Source organism: Emys orbicularis, chromosome 11 (assembly GCF_028017835.1).
Source record: "Emys orbicularis isolate rEmyOrb1 chromosome 11, rEmyOrb1.hap1, whole genome shotgun sequence".
NCBI classification, from domain to species: Eukaryota; Metazoa; Chordata; order Testudines; family Emydidae; genus Emys; species Emys orbicularis.
In genome coordinates this window covers 12,738,579-12,755,929 of record NC_088693.1, presented here as the reverse complement: position 1 = coordinate 12,755,929, position 17,351 = coordinate 12,738,579, and the positions used below count along the sequence as shown (strand labels likewise).

Sequence of the window (17,351 nt, the reverse complement as noted above, 5' to 3'; positions counted from 1 at the left end):
AGCGAGACCAATATCCCCATTGTGATAGCTGCTTGCTGTGTGCTCCACAATCTGTGTGAGAGCAAGGGGGAGACCTTTATGGCGGGGTGGGAGGTTGAGGCAAATAGCCTGGCTTCTGATTACGCCCAGCCAGACAGCCGGGCGATTAGAAGATCCCAGCGGGACGCGCTGTGCATCCTATTCCTATCCAGTTTTGAGGAGAGAACTGTAGCTCCATTGTCTTGTGAAACATCTCTGTTAAGGTCCTCCAAAGATTTTGCCAAGGTCCTCTAACAAAGACAAGGAAAAGAGGTCCTCATTGATATTCCTGATGTTTCATGTATTAAAAAAATATGGGAAAGTATTTTGGAAATAAATTTGAAAGCCATCTTCATACATCACAGAGAAGCAGGAAAAGACAAATGCAATTTCCTTTGCTTTGCTGTTCATCTTGAGAGTATAATAAACCCTTAACTTATATTGAAAATACTGGCAATGGCCTCTATATTTTCTTCCTCAGAGAAACTAGAATTCAGATCTTCCAGTTCCCTGTCCCTTGTGCTAACCTCAAATGAATCTGTTCTCTTTTTGTCTGTATTTCTGTATAACTATAACTTGTTCTTTCTTCCAAGGATCAATACCTGCACAATTAATGTGAATGTTAAGGGAAATATCATGTCATTAAACTGTACAATTGGCTAGAATTTGGGGGGCCCATTCACATCATGGATGGAAGCAAGGTGAACACAGGATGCTGCAAGAAGTTATGATGATGGTTCAGTAGGTGTTATTCTTTCGTGTTAAAAGCTACTGAAACAATCCATGTTCCACCATAGTCTTACAGGCAACTGTGTAGCCGGAGGCACCTTCTTTCAGATGAGGAGATTACCTGATTCGATTTCAATTTGTGCATCTACATTCTGCTGACCCAGAGTCCCTTTGAAATTTCAGTTGGCTACAATATTTTTCACTTGCTGTTCTGAAGGGTATAATGTTGCTGTGTGCTGTCAAACAGCAGCCTTGCTCCAGCCCAGTAGTGAAGAGCAGAGGAAGGATGGTGTTGTGGTTAAAGCACTGGACGGGAGATTTGGGTTCAGTTCCTTGTTTTGCCACAGACTTTACCTATGAATTGGGACAAGGCACTTTATCTCTCTGTGCCTCAGTTCCCCATCTGTAAAACGGGGATATTACACCTTTCTCCCATGCTTTGCTGTCTTGTCTACATAGATTGTAAAGTCTTTGGGTCAGGGACTCTTACTATGTGTGTGTATTGGCACCTTCCATCATACAAAATATTAGTAATAAAAGGTGCTTGCCCTTAATTGATGAGCCTGTAAAAAGTTTTGTAAAATTTAAATATTGGTTTGGAATACAATAGAACCAAAGGTGTCAAATACAAAATATGAATAAAGCAGTCTACTTAGCATTATTGCTTTAAGGATTTTTAAGTTTTATGTTCATTTAACTTAAAGAAATTCCTTACACATTTAAGACAGGAAAATAAGGTCGTCGCATTATATCCTTTGGAACATGTTTTTGAAATCCCATTTATTTAAATGGCAGCTTTGATTTGATTGCAGTGTGGATTTCTTCCCCTCCCCTGCTACTCCTCCACTATTGGTATTCCCTTATGGGACACAGGGGTTTGTCTTCCTGTTTTGGATGGTTTAGAGCCTGGGATAGCTCTTCCTGTATGATGATCTCGGTATATAAGTGTGCTCTCCTGAAATAAACTCCCTTCAAACTCACTTCCAGTTACTTGAATGGAATCAGATGTCTGCTTCCTCGAAGCGTTTTCTCCAAGTGGCACATATTTCTGGACGTGAGCTTATCGAGTGGTTTCCAGTTGGTACAGAATGTTCAACACTGAACTGCTTTCATGGGATAATTTTATTGTATTACTAGTTCATACTCATAGTACAGAGCAGGTTAACTTTCTATTTTCACACGGCTCGTTCTGTTAAATTTTTGCCAAAGTCTTTAGCATTTACAAAGGAAATTAATTGATTTTAATTTGGAAAAATCTGTGTTTAAAGACAATTAAGTGTTTTTTTTTAAATATCTGATAAATATTTGTTTTCTCTTTGCATTTTCCAGGTGTCCTTGGTGGGTTTCTTGTTTTTATTAGGATTGTACATTTCCTCCTTAGCTTCCTGCATGGGAGGTTTGTATGGAGCACCCCGAATCCTTCAGTGCATTGCCCAGGAAAAAGTGATACCGACCCTTTCCTTTCTTGGACATGGGGTTAGTAATCAGTGATGATGTAGAATTAGCTATGGGTTCTATAACAAACAAATGTTAATGATGCATGGAAACAATGAATCTGCTGTCAATAGATTGTCCTGGCTGATGTACAGTAATTAAATACCAGGAGAGGAGGGGGGTCATGGTTTTTCCCCAGTGGGGATCAGCAGGTGAGATATACCTATCTCATAGAACTGGAAGGTACCCTGAAAGGAAACCATTCAAATATTTGCTTTGTAAAGAAATACAGAGTTATGGGAGAAGTCTCTCTGTCTGAGTCCAGGTCCTCCTCATCTACCTATTTGATTACTATAAACTCCTCCTCTAATCTCTGCTTTCACCAGCACTCATATTGCCCCCTCTTCCCTGCCTGTTGCTCTGTTCATGTCACCTGCTCTTTGAACCCCCTCCATTGACTCCCCCTCCTTCATGGCAGGAAGTTCAAGCTTCTCGTCCTTGCCTTCAAGGACCCATATAACTGCCCCTTCTGACTTTGTCTTTGATTGTATGCCCCACCCCACCCCCTCGGTTCCACCATTGATGTCTTCCTCAGTACCCCAGTCCACTTCTCTCACATCAGTCTCTTTCGTTTCTTCCAGACAGAACCCTATTCATGGAAAACCCTTCGTGAGCTGGTCTGCAAGGCCTCTATCCTCTCGTTATTCAAGTCCCTCCATAGGACCCATTTCTTTTATGATGCCCACAATAAATTAGCCAGTTAATAAAAAAAATGAGTGGCTAATTTATGTCTTAATATATTAACCCGCTACCACCACCTTTACTACTTCAAGCTGCCATGTAGATTTCGCACACGTTCTTGAGTCCCAATCAAGGCAATGGGGCTTAAGCATATGCTTATGTGCTTTGCTGAATCCGAGCCTTTATACTCTGTCCTTCCTCCATAACTCTTCCCTGCTATCTTTTCGTCTCCCTTGATTTCATCATGTTTGAAATTAGGCCCAGTTCTGCTAGTGGCAGATTCACGGCCTTAGTATGTAAGCATCAGAGGGCAGGGATCACTTCTTATTTATATTGTGAGGTGCCTAACTCATTTTGGACTCTGTAAAACTAATGAATAATAAAAGGATAGACGGATACATTTTAAAGAAGGTCAGTTTGGGGGACTACAAATCTTAAATGCTCTTTTAAGCTAAGCTTTGGTTTGAACACTGACTAAGGCTTGTTTCTGCTGCCATTACTCATGTACATAGCCTTATACACCTGGGTAGACCTGTTTACTTCAACTGGGCTCACATGAATAAGGGTTGCAGGATTGGACCATAAATTCAAACCAAATCCTTCTTTTCTGACTCTCTTTTTTTTTCTAGATGAAGGGAAAAAACTGCCTCTCTCAAAGCAACCCTGTAATAGCAAACCAGTTTGGAAAAATCTCATGAGAGCAATTTTTCACATGTGCAAGGCCTTGTAAATAAACTGAGGAAAAATTACTTTAAAATCAGTTTTTAAGTGTATCCATTTTGTGTGCACTGTTTCTCGAATATTCCTGTGGTTCTCTAAAATAAAAGTAATAATAATTAAAAAAAATAATCAAAGCATTGAAAGTAGTTAAGTGGCTTCTGTGGAAAGAGCCAAATTCTGCACTCAACTATTGTGGTGTCATTCATTGACTTTGACGCAATGGCGGCAAAGTTGATGCTAACATGGCATAGTTAGCTTCTGTTTTTTCATAACATTTCCTAATATGAACTCCTTTGTGCTGGCAAGGTACCAGAACAGGAAGTGCTTTGAAAAGAGGTTAGGAATTAAAGGAAAATCTCCTTCCTCCCTTCCTGTATCTGCTACCTTGAGAATTGACTGTTGATTTGGTACTCCTCGTTCTCTTTGCTGATACAGACTAACACGGCTACCACTCTGAAACCTGTTATGCGTGAGACACATTTCTCATATTGTTGGGAAAATGTGTAAGGTGCAGGATGTATTATCCTTTTCTATTAATAAATGAGTGTGGAGGAAATGGAAATAGTTTCCGTTTGAGCTGTGTGTTTATTAAAGAAGCACATACAATAGAGGACAATATAGGATGAAAAATATTTCAAGGTGGCATATTTTGTGTTACTGTTGGTATAACTGGACTGTACGTTCTAGACGCTATTGGCGGTACCTTTGTATGGTCAGTACTATGGTTTATATGGAAGCTGGTGAAAGTCTTAGTATTTTATATTTGAAAAGCATTTATTTTAATTTATTTCTTGTTTATCCAATCAGAGCTGAAAGATTGTATGAAAGGGTCAGTCATGATTGAAATGTTTTGCTTGTGGTACTAATAACCCCGTAGGTGGGAGATTGTCCAAGGCACAAATGTCATTTAGGCAGCTGGCTCCTGTTGGGAGTTAGGCACCTAGCTGCTATTTGAAAATGTTCCCTTGGGTTGCTAAAGCCACAAGAGGCTTAGAAATCTAATTTCCTTTTCACCATTTATGCTGCTGCTTTCATTTGTGCATTTCACTCAGCATGGGCAGTGACATTAGTCCTCATGGTCAAATAACTAGCCGCCTTCCCATACAGAGTGTCGTGTTTCCAATACGGTAGGTGAATGTTTAAATGCCTCCAAAAATCTCTTTACTTTAATTTAAAAAAAACACACAACATTTCAGTTCATAATTGATAGTAAATTAGAGCCAGAATAGTCCTATTAAATCATCTAATTCATCCCTCGGTGCAGGATTATTCTTGACAGTGTCTCATCCAATCCAGTTTTAAATGTCCCAAGTAATGGTCTTCCACCACTTCCTTAGGGATACTATTCCACAACCTAATAAATCTAGGCCATGATCCTGTAAAATATTGCTTCTTCTCATGCAGAGTCCTATCTTGCACTTTAGGATTTTGTCTTAGGCCTGGTCTATGCTTAGGGGGGTGGAGGGGGATCGATCTAAGTTACGCAACTTCAGCTATTTGAATAATGTAGCTGAAGTCGACATACTTAGATCGACTTACTGTGATGTCTTCACCATGGTGAGTCGACTGCTGCTGCTCCCCCATTGACTCTGCCTGCGCCTCTCGCCGAGCTGGAGTACAGGAGTCGACGGGAGAGTGCTCGGGGATCGATTTTATCACGTCTAGACTAGATGCGATAAATTGATCCCCGCTGGATTGATCGCTGCCCGCCAATCCGGCCGGTAGTGAAGACATACCCTTATACTCAGGCTAAGTTTTCCTTTTCTTAATGTCATCATCCCATTCTGCCTATTTATACCATTCTAATAATAATCCTTCTCCGGCATTAATATTTTCTCCTCACTGATAGTTATAAACTTCTATCATGGTGCCTTCTTGCCTTAGTGTTTTCCTACCCCAGGTGATGCTTTAGGCACTAATGTAAGGGTTTGGGTAGAGAAAAACATAAATTCCTCAAGAAGAATCTATTAGGTGCTGTAGGTTTACATCAGAGTCTCCAAGTTAATTAGTGTGGTTCTGCTTAGTAAAGTTGCTTTGTGAGTGTGTCTCACTGATTTCCAGATCACATTTACACATAAAAAGCGATATCTTTGTTTTAACTGCCAGCCCCACAAACTCACCCTAAGCTTGAAGGGCTTGTCTTCACTGCCGAGCTAGCATTGAATATAATTTGATCTCCAACTGAGAGTGGTGACGTGATTCTGACCATGTGTCACACTGACTGGTCAGTGTGGACAAGGACAAGACGTGTTCAGCGTTGTGTCTGCTAGTCATAGGTAAACCCTGATCCCAGTAGGATTTGCCCACCGCTTGACCTGGTCTGTGCTGGCCAGTCAGCATCATGTCAGCTAACTCGGCTGTTGAAAATCATGTTTAAGCATGAATTTCCCAGTGAAGACACAGCCTGAGAGTGGAGTGAGGTTCTTTATGTCTCACGCAGCATTACCCGTAAGAGAGGTTTTGCAGTCAGATTGTGCCCTCATTGGTGTCCCGTGAGCCTTACGTGGCTTTGCACAAGCATCTCAGAAGTACAGAAACATTGAGTGATGCGTCCAAGGCAACCAAAGGGCGTGTTAGACCTGGAGTTAAAGTTCAGGAGCTGCCAACTCCCAGTCCTTTATTTCAGCTTGACGCACTTCAGTCTGTGCCTCCTTTCCATCCTCCCGCTACCTCCACCCTGCCCCAAAGTAAAAGAATAAACAATACTTCTCGTGGTAGTCTGCCTTCCTGATCCTCGCCTGGCATCATTTGTTCCTCTTCCTGACACACACCCTTTAACATCCTTGACTGCTTAACCTCTCGTCTGCTCCTTTCCTCTTGGCCTTAAGGCAGTTGGGGCTTCTTTATAAAAAGAGGAGTAATGCTAAATGCGGAATCCGGTAATACTGTGGCTGCAGTTTGGCCTCATTTGAAGGCCAGGCCAGCAGCTTCTAATGTAAAATGGCACCTCTCCTCTGCCTCGCTGCCCCACAAGGCTTGCTTGGCTTAGCTGCCAATTGAAACCCTTTTCAGAGCTTTCCAGTATCCATATATGGCAAGCCTTTTGTTTGGCAACAATGTAGGTTCTTGCATGGACCTGAAATTAGAAATGCATGATTAATGATCATTAGCAATTTTCCTCTCCAAAGCCCCATCTAAACAATGTAAGAATCCTCCCAATGCTCTGTGAGTTTTAGCACATTGCTTTATTACTCTACTTAACGGATGGGAAAACTGAGATGCTGAGTGAAGTTAAGTGACCTTCCCAAGGCCACACAGCAAGTCAGTGGCAGAAGTCAGATTTGTGTTTGTTAGTTCCTGGCTCCTGGTCCCTCACTTAAGCCACTAGACTCTGATGCTTCTGTTCATATATGTATATATTCCCTTATTTCATGACCAGTGAGATGTCCATCAAAATATTGCCTAGATGTTGATGGTCCTCTATCAGTGTGAACAGAGAGGGCAGTCTTCACTTTTGGGTTGGTGGAGTATGCAAATATATATTTAAATATGTTTGTTTGGTTTACAAAATAGAAAGGGCGCAACAAGACACCAGTGGCTGCGATTTGCTTAACGAGTCTCATCACCATGGCTTTCGTCTTCGTTGGCCAAGTGAACATCCTTGCTCCTATAGTCACCATAAACTTCATGCTGACATACATTGCTGTGGACTACTCTTATTTCTCAGTCTCTATGAGTTATATCCTACAGCAGAAACCCAAAAGGACACAGAGGGAGGAATCTAGGGTTGTCAACTCTTCCCAGCCTTTAACCTTTGAGAAAACTTCCCGTTATGGATCAGATGGAATAATTCAAAGCAGATCAGATGGCACCTTGTTAGAATTCACAAAAGACATGGACCAGCTTTTTAAGCCTCTTAATAAAGATCCAGAGACTTGTAAAGAGAAAGAAGAGAGAGACAAGAATTTAAACCAAAAGGTCAAACAGAGAAAGATAAAGAAGCCAGCCAAGCAAACATTACAAGACAGCTTTCTCTTGGATCTTGATCATAATATTGCCCCCGCCCCTTACTGTTGCACCAAAACATCAGAGCCTAGTGATGAAAGTCTGCAGAGTTTTGCTGAACAGAGTCATCAGAGTGAAAGAAATCTGTGTTTATCATCAACTGTGGACACTGAGCAAAAACGTGACCATGAGCTAATGGAATATGGAGAACAACTTTTTAATGAGCTGCAGAATCCTCCCAATCAGAAAGTGGAAGGTAAAGAGCACAAGAGCAGAGATAGACATTTGTGTTTTCATGGGGGGATGCTTAATAATCTTTGTCCTGCTGGCACTTTTCTGTAGGCAGGCTAGAGACTAATTTTATATGATGCTGTCATTCTGTGATTCATGGCAATAATATCTTTTTTTTTATAGGTGAGGGTAGAGTTCATCATAATGAGTCACAGGAGAGGTTCCAATCTAATTTGCCAGTGAAAGATTAATTGCTGGAGAACAGGCAAAATTATGTGGGAATGTTCACTGTCTATAGCATGCTGCTGCTTATTCTGCAAATGCATTCTTAATGCTGTACATTAAAAGATTTCTGAGCATACTATGGCATTTGTTTTCATCTTGATATTGGGGGGAGGAGGCTTGTGAATGAAATTATCCCCATGGTGTGCAAGAAGACTATGAGTAATTCGTCACATCATCATCACTGCATCTAAGAATCTGAATTAATTTATATTGTAGATCTGGATACTTAATGCTTTGAATTTGTAGAGTTTTTCATCAGAGAATCTTAGGGTTTGTCTGTGCAAACATTTAGTTCACAGCAAGCTGAGTGTGAATCTAGCCCACACTAGGCTGTTAGGGACTAACTGTATGTGTGGGTCCTAATGACCTGCATTACGTTTGTTTATGTGCTTTGATCTAGTCCTATTTCAAAGAACACTAGATCAGTGCTCACTAATGAACTGTTAATGTGCATCAGCAGGTTCCATGTGGACAGTTAGTATGGGCAGGCTAGTGCAGGGTACAGTCATACCCCTGCTTGCCGCAAGCTAATTGTTCGTGTAGACAAGCCCTTAGTGTTCTACAAGCATTGATTAATTAAGCTTCACAAAACCCTGTGAGGTTTTATTATTATATCCTCCATATGAGGAAAGTGAGGCACAAAGAGGGAATGACTTGCCCAAGGTAATACAAAGAATCAGTAGCAGAACTGGGAATAGAACCCCAGACTCCCTGTCTCCTGCACTAAATGCTAGACAACACTGCCGCTCTACAACCAGTGCTAAACCTGGCTAAGCCTTGTCATGCAAGTTGGAAGCCTGAAATTATATCTTGTTTTCATGTAACTTGATGTAGATAGAGGACAAAGACCCTAACCAAGGGGTAACCTGGCTGCTTCCTAGGATGTAGCTCTACTTCATCACCTGTGTTGGTTTTGTAATGCTTCTGTTTTCTTTTTCTTTCTATAGATACAAATGTAAAGCAACAAAATCAAGAACTAGAAATTCAGAGAATGCCAGTTTCCTTCTACGCCAGATTCTGCAATCACTGGGTTTCCCTTGTTGGTGTAAGTCACTTTCTTTTACTTTGCGCATCGCTTTAGGATGGTAGAAAAGTAAAAATAAATAAATAATAAATCACAATCAATGCAGTTAAATATATTGGCAAGGGGGTTTTCATTTCCAGTATCCCAAATCATTATGTGGTTGGTTAATCGTAGAGCTCAGATACACAGGGCTGAATGAAAAGCTTTAGGGCTTAGCTGTGACTTTGCCATGAGCCCTGTGTGTGTGGCAGTGCATTGCTTGGCTGCCGCAGGTATAGCCCAGGAAGGAGGTTATGACTCAGTGTCGCAATCTGCCTTCCAATCCCCAACCTCCCCAGTGCATTGGGGGCAAGTACCCTGCATCTGCACGCTACCTGGTGCACTTGTGCTGCCCTATGCATTGGGAGGGGGGCGCAGAGCCAAGGGTCTATCCATTCTCGCTCCGCCCAATCACTGCCCACCTGGGCCAGTGGGAAAGGGCTTAGTGACTCTGCAGAGGATGCTTTCACCTACCACAAAATGCAAATAGTGGGCGTATGCCGTCTTATTCCCTTTCATGTGTGAGCAGGCCAGACCAGGATCTCACTAAAAGTCAACATGGGACAGAAGTGGTTGATCTTATTTAAATAGTGTGGGAACTCCATAATTTTAGAGTCCCAACCTAGGATCTGACTTCCTGCTTCCAATCCATATTTAGGAAGAAAGGGATACATTCTGCTCTTAGTCTTGCTGATGTAAATCCAGAGTTACTCTGGATTTAGGTGGTGTAACCCAGAGTAGAATGTAGCCCATAGTAGTTAGAGACTGGGGTCTAAGGAGCAAGACGAAATGTAGGCCGATGGCAAAATAAGCAAAACAAGACTATGAATGAGACAGTGTAAAATCAGCTTGAAACGTCGTTGGAAGCCCAGGCTGTGATTTGCGAATGAGATGAATATGGCTGTGATATCTTGCACCAATGATTAACCTCACTGCAGCATTTTGAGGCAACTGCACTTTTCTCAAAGTGGTTTTTGAGAGACCAGCAGTTGTGAAGTTACAGGAATCAGTCGGTAAGACCTGGTTGATCACACTGGCTGGGTGTGCACATTTCTATGGGTCCTTTTCGTAGATGGCAGAAGAATGCCATCTTTGCTACTTCGTTAAAATGAGATTCCACAATTAGCCAATTGGGGGTCCATTGTTTTGCTCAAATTTCTGGCAACAGGTGAGGAATCCGTGTGCTGCCTATGTCACATTCATCCACTTGCCTTCCTGCCATTGAGGGTGCTATTCAGTCTAGGGGTCCTTCTGGACGCTTCACTACCTGTAAAGTTCAGTCCTACTGAAAGTGACATAGGCATATATGATGGTGTATATCATAGTAATACCTAATGCGAACAAAAATTGTGGAAAGTTTATTAAACCTCATGCTTCAGGACTTAAGTTAATCTCTAGTTATTACAGATCAGGGTGAAACCTTCATGGGGGGCACATTACCCCACATCTGCCTATGGTGAGGTTCCCACCCTTCCTTTGAAGCATCTGGTGCTGGCCACTGTCAGAGACAGGATACTGGGCTTCGGGTCTGATCCAGTCTGGCAATTCCTATGTGTTGTGGTATAAAGGTTTTAGAAGCGCTAATGTTGGGTGATCGGCACAGTTTACTCAGGGTTTTGCCACTCAGAAGTGAAGTGTCTAATCCAGACTTGTGCTGCTAGAATGTGAATACCACATGCATTCTGTATGTGCCACCTACGTATCAGAAAACTATTTTAGGAATGTTTGCATTTTGAGTGGGACTATCTTTTATCCTTCCACCTGTAAAGCCCAGGTGCCTTACTTAGCATGAATCCCACTGTACAGGGCTCACTGCACATCATCAAAATATCTGACAATGACCTAAAAAGGCCGGTATCTCGGGGCCTTTTCAGACCAGAAAGAACATGACTAGTTCCATTGGGAATCTCCCCCTTATCATTGGTGTGAAGCTCCCCTTTCTAGCCGTGCAGTGTAGTCAGATGTCAGCTTAGAAGCCATGCCATTTTTATGTATCAAAGAACCGTTACTGCATAGAATTTTGCTTTCCCCAGACCTAGGGCAAGAGTAATTTTGGAGGGAAATCCCACCTTTGGGGAAGGAGGGGAAACATTTCTCTTAAAAAATCGCAGGTGTCTGAAGCAGTTGAAGGATTTGGAACATTAAAATAAGTCTTGGGGAGATGGATTGGAGCAGATGGCAGGAAAGGTGGTCAGAGGTACATGATAAATGAAGTTATCACTTGGCTTTGCACTTTATCACATGGATATTGTCTCCACATACGTGATTTCATGTATATGTATAGTGAGTGCAGTTAAACAACATACAGCGCACCTATTAAATTACCCACTATCTTTAGCTTGGCTTTGGCAACCACATTTCAAACCACATTGCTTAGTAGCTCATCTGCTCATCAAATGCTAACTGCCAGAGAAAGGCCCTGCTGAACTGTGATGAGATGGGCGGGATGAATGTAAGGTGTCTTTTCCTGAGTGGATGAAATCTTCTAAGCAGTTGCAAGCTAACATCTACATTTTGGATCAGTAAACAGCGTGGTTCCCAAATACTGAGCTCTTATATCACGACTGCGGTTAACACCTCACATAAGCATGGGGGAATTCTTACATTTGTGTAAAGAGATGATTCTGACATTGTTATTAAAGTAGACTTGGCTTCTGTGGAATGATTTGGCTTGGAAAGAGACCATGGTGGATAACTGGGGCTGGGGTAGGTACACAGTGATTTAAAAGACTTGATATGGAAGCTTAATAATATATGTGCACATCTATAAATATACTTGTTGATCCCTTGCCTCTGTCTGCCCCACTCCCCTGCCTGCTCAGCTCTGGCAGTAATGCCAGCCTTGACTTGCTTAACTGTTTCTCCTACAAGCATCTCCATGCTTTCCCCCAGACATGGAACATGCTTCCTGAGCTGGCATGCAAAGACACTACTCTGACCCCCATTCAGACACCTCCTGACAACGCACGTTTACCCTGACACCTATGAGACTCTATGGATGGTGCGCCTGAGGATAACAGGGGGATACTCTGTATGGATACATTTTTCAAAAGTGCCTACGTCCCTTTCTGAAAGAGGTCTAGGCCCATACTCTCAAAGGCACCTAATTGAAATCAATGGGAGTTAGGCACCTTAATCCCTTTCAGGATCTGGGCCTTGGTCACTTAGGCACAATGGGACTCAGGCTCCTAAGTCACTTTTGAAAATGAAACTTAGACGCTTTTGAAATTATATCCTGTATTTTTAAATTGGTAATACAGAGTTTGATAATACAAAGGGTTGACTAAGCAGTCACCTTGACCACTTTACTTCTAGGTTGAGTCCCTTCTCATTTCCCTTCTCCTGTCTATCGTATCTTTCTGTTTTTTTCTGTGTAAGCTCTTTGGGGCAGGGCCATGCCTCCTGTTATACTGGTACAGCATCTTGCACATAGGCGGTGCTACCGGAAGCAAATAAGAAAATAGTAATAATGATGATTATGTTGTAAGGCAGCTGCATCATAGAGCTCTCTCATCATTATAGTAATGACCTTTGGGCGAAATTCTGCTGCATGTTGAAAGGTGGCAAATCTCAACCCGTCTATATGATGGGTGAAAAATTTGGGAAATGTTCATCCAAATTTGCGAAAAACAAGCAAAAAGTCACAAAGGAATCAGGTTTATGGCCTTATCTGAAGCCCATTGAAATTCTGCTGACTTTGATGGGTCTAGCGCATTTCCATTTTGTTTGGGTTGGGAGCCACAGAGAAGTCTATCTTCGCTCTCTGTATATCACCCAGCCATGCTCTGTGGCAGCTCTCTCCCCACTCCTGTACAGAGGAGAGATAGGCCAGAGGACCAGTAGGGTACGGCCGGGAGATCTATGATTATCCAGAGCTACTGGTTAAAACTCCAGAGGAGGCACTGGGGGTGCAGAACGTAGGTTTTCGGTAGGATATAAAATGGGGGTGGTTTGGTGTACAGGGTTTGGCAATGCTGGTGAAGGTGGAGTTTCTGATGTTCAAATGACACCTTGAAAGCTCCAGTGCTGTCATATTCAATAAAAATACTGGATTCTCATAGGTACAGGCTGCTTTTTATTTGGCTTCATCAAAGGCATTGGCCTGTTTTCATCTTGAAGAATAAACTCCTGCTCTGGGCAACCCCTCTGTATGGCTGGTAATACTGCCCCAGGGTCCAGAGTATTGCCAGGTCTTGCACAAGATCAGAAAAATGGCAGAAAACATCCTCTGGATTTTGCAGGAAATATTTATTAGCGTAACAGTGAAATACAATCATGCTCTGTGTAGTAATCCTGAACACTGCATTTTCAACAGGCAATCGGATCGCTTGTAATCATGTTTGTCATTCAATGGATCTACACTCTCATTAATTTGAGTGTAGCAATTATTCTATATTTCTACATTGGCCAAATGAGTCCTGGACTACCCCCTGGTGAGTATTTTTAATCCGTGGCATTAAATCATCTTAAATACCTATTACATTTTAATTGGAGTTAATTTGAAATTAAGGCATTTTCATTTAACATGTGAGTTACACATTACAAATGGCAGATTTTGTTTCCTTGCTAGTTTGTTGTAAAATTTGATAATTGACTCTTTAAACATAGTTATATATTTGTCTCTGGCTACAATTAGCATTACCAGATTAATTTTTGGTTCTGATGAGTTTAAACATCTCTAAAAGTTAATAAACTGTTTTGCTATGCTATAAAATAAATTAGAAAGAGCAATTACTATAAGTAAAAGCACTGGTATTAAGAGTTAATAGGAATTGCAGATATTAAATGTATTACATCAATGGCTAATCTATAAATACACTTTAATAAACCTAATTAGTCAATATAAATCTACCTGAGAAAACTGCTGTGAAAATTGGAATTACAATAAGCATCTCATTAAATCTCAGTGTTTGTAATGGCAAAACAAGAGGGCCTTTTGATTCTGAATTAAACTGGTTGAATATGTGAGGAACATAATCTGATACTCTTAAGCAAAAGGGCATTGAAAAGGTCTATGCATGTGATTGGTTTATACTGTACAGGTTCAAAATTAAATATACTAAAGTAAGTTCAGAAAGCAAGCTACCGTAGCCTACACTTCCTTGGTATATATGTGGTGGGGATCAATGTGTTGACCTCTGTGTGTGCATGTGTGGGAGGGCGGGTGCACAAAATTTTGGAGGAGAAAAATCAATGGGATTTGAGTTCCTAAATCACTCACATGCTTTTGAAAATATCCTCTTTTGATAATTTAGACTTGAGGTTGCTAGATTGCAGATCCCATGAACGCGAATTGTAAGAAACGTAGAAATAAGCAGTTAAGTTGTTGAATGTCCCATCTACCCTCTACACATCAGTTCCCCATTTTCAGCCGCAATTTATCTCCGATATGGAATATTGGGGCAGAGTAAAGGTTATTAGGAGTACCTTAACTCTATCTTTCCATATTTTCCAACATATTATTTGAAAGATTTACCTTAACGTAAAATGTCCTAGCTTTTCAATCTTTGTTTTTTATACAATTTGAACATGCTTTTGAGTTTTCTCCCCCTTAAATGATCACTACATTTCGTCACTACCTATACCAGTAGAGGAGGCAATGTTGCCTAGTGGCTAGAACACTGGCCTGGCACTCAGGAGTCCTGGGTTCTATACCCAACTCTGCCTAGGTGATCTCAGGCAAGTCACTTCACTTTTCTGTGTCTATTTTCCCCATCTGTAAATGGGGATAGTGATACACACTCCTTTGTAAAGTGCTTTGAGATCTACTGGAGAAAATATAGGGGATATTGTTATTACAGTTTAATAAAGCTTATGTCTAGGAATAATCAATGGTTCTCTTCAGGTTACATTCTTGAGAATCTTTAAAAGCTTTCATGTATGGGAAAAAATGAAACACATTCTCACAGTTATTAAACCTGTAACCTTTTGTGTAAGTAGGGCTAATAACAATATGCACATTTGTTTGAGATTTTATTCCAAGTCTAGATCATGTAAAGCTATTATGAGAGAATTAGCAGCATGGTGACTTTTCATGTGTTTTCCCTCTGCAGGGGCAGCAGCTAACTTCAGTTTTCTCAGCTGGATTAAGTTAGGTTTGGTCAGCTCATGCAGGTTGGTACTAATCACTTGGTGGTGACATAAGTAATGCTCACGCTTAACAATAAACAATTGACATTGTGAAAAAATGTGGCGGCGTGTTGCAGAATTGTTACACACCTCTTTTGGTGTATTGGAGTTCCTTGATATAACTGATATCATCTTGTATTTAGAGTGCTGATATGGCTAGAGAAAGTGACTACGTAAAACTATTTACTACTTAAATCAATAGACCTGCCCCCTTTTTATATTCAGCGTTGCATGTGCTTACTTTACTGGCAAAAATAAATATTTACTTCTATTTACGTGAAGGTGCACTAGGGAACCTTTAGTGCACCGCAGCAGAGGCTGCACAGACCAATTACTCTTTAGAAATCAGAATGCCATAGAGTGAATCACCCCACTGCGTAGACAAGCCCTGTATGGGCTAGATGGCAATATTCTAATCCAGAATTTGGATGGGAATGCTAGCGAGGATACTGACTAGTGTCAATTCCTGGAGGAAAGCAGAGGTCGGGTTCCAGGTTCCACACAGCTTGCTATTCAGAAGAGATGATGATGACTGTTTCTTGTTGTATTTTAGTATAACACCATTGGTGCGCATGGTGTTTTTTAGATATTTATTTATTTATTACCTAAAGACCTCAAGCAAGATCGGGGCCGCATTGTGCTAAGTATCTGTGCATAGCGATCAACACTTCCTGTCCCAAAATGTTTACAGTCTAAATAGACGAAGGGTGGGAGGGAGATGGGAGTGAAGTGACTTGCCAAGATTCCCCAGCAGGTCAGTGGCAGAGCAAGGAATAGAGCCCAGACATCCTGACTCCTAGCCCAGGGGCCTCTCCAATAGACAATCTGCCTCCCCTATATAAAAGAAGACAAGGGAGCTGCCTTGAAGACTTTTTTCAAAGGTGCCAGTCCTGCAAACCCATAATCGTGTGTATAACTTTACTCCTGTGGCCATTGGGACTACTCCCAGGAGTAAAGTTTCGTACCTTCATTAGTGTTAGCAGGATCAGAACCTGAGTTAGACAAAATACAGGCAAAGGAGGGGGAATGGCCTTGAATTAAGCTTTCTACGTGTCTTATTAGGTCCAGGGGTTTCTCCCTTTCTCTTTTCACATTGTTCGTTTGTATTATGATGTGAGTGAAAGAGAAGAGTTATGAGGTGAGGCATGAGAACAGGGTGGATGGATGGGTTCATGCTAAAAGGCTAGTCAGAATTAGTCATTGCGTAGTGAGTCAGACCCAACAAGAGGATCTGTGTCCTGTACACTGTCCATCCAGTTCCCCCTAGGTATATGCACATTAATTATTTGCTTTATATACACACATTGCAAAGGTAGAGAATGATTCTCCTCTCCTGACACCTCTGTGTATTTTTTATTCTCACTTCAAATCTCTGTGGACCATTCCATACCCAACTCCTGTAATAGAGAGCTGCAGTGCAGTGGATGAGCAATCCACCATGTGGGCGTAAAAAGAGAAATGTTCCCCCTGTAATGAGCCAGTTCCACACCTTTGGGTAGATGTGTCACTATTACCGGAGGTTCTTATACTGCAGCTTGGCAGCTTGATAGAGTCCTTGGTGCCTTTTGTCAGTAGTATTGATCGGTCGAGACACAGCTAGAAAGGATCCAGTGTAAGGCTGGCAGCAGTCCAAGTTAGAAGTTGATCTTGTTTATCTCTTGTCACAAGATGAAATCTCTCTAATTTAGACAGCTGGTAGGGTAGCCTTATAATAATGCCTGCAGTCAATTCCCAGCACAGCTTTTAAAAAAAAATTTAAAGCACACCCCTGATGCTGTTTTATATCCACAATATCACACAGAAATAAATTGTAGGTGGTTTGGCTTCAGATTTATTTTTACAAATTGCAAAGCAAGGTGGGAAAGGACATTTTAACGAGACTGAGGGCCCAATCTGGGAAGATGCTGAATGAACTTTAAAGGCAGCTGAGGGCTCTTTGCACAATCAGGTTACTTATTCAAATATTATATATGGATGTAACAGTGTCACCAGCTTTCCAATTATATTGTGAGTCATGTGAATTTTGATGTGTTTCTCAAACCCCAGCTCCTGGAAT

General features: G+C 41.4%; 1 protein-coding gene across 1 annotated transcript in view; it reads left to right on the top strand.

The window, feature by feature from the left end:
- The window catches only part of SLC12A8 (solute carrier family 12 member 8), a 93,444-nt gene that overhangs the window by 75,136 nt on the left and 957 nt on the right, over positions 1 to 17,351 (top strand). The window contains exons 8-12 of the mRNA XM_065413612.1: positions 2,077 to 2,223; positions 7,156 to 7,843; positions 9,051 to 9,148; positions 13,482 to 13,599; positions 15,220 to 15,280. Coding sequence (XP_065269684.1) covers positions 2,077 to 2,223; positions 7,156 to 7,843; positions 9,051 to 9,148; positions 13,482 to 13,599; positions 15,220 to 15,280 — 1,112 coding nt within the window. The remainder of the gene's footprint in view (positions 1 to 2,076; positions 2,224 to 7,155; positions 7,844 to 9,050; positions 9,149 to 13,481; positions 13,600 to 15,219; positions 15,281 to 17,351) is intronic.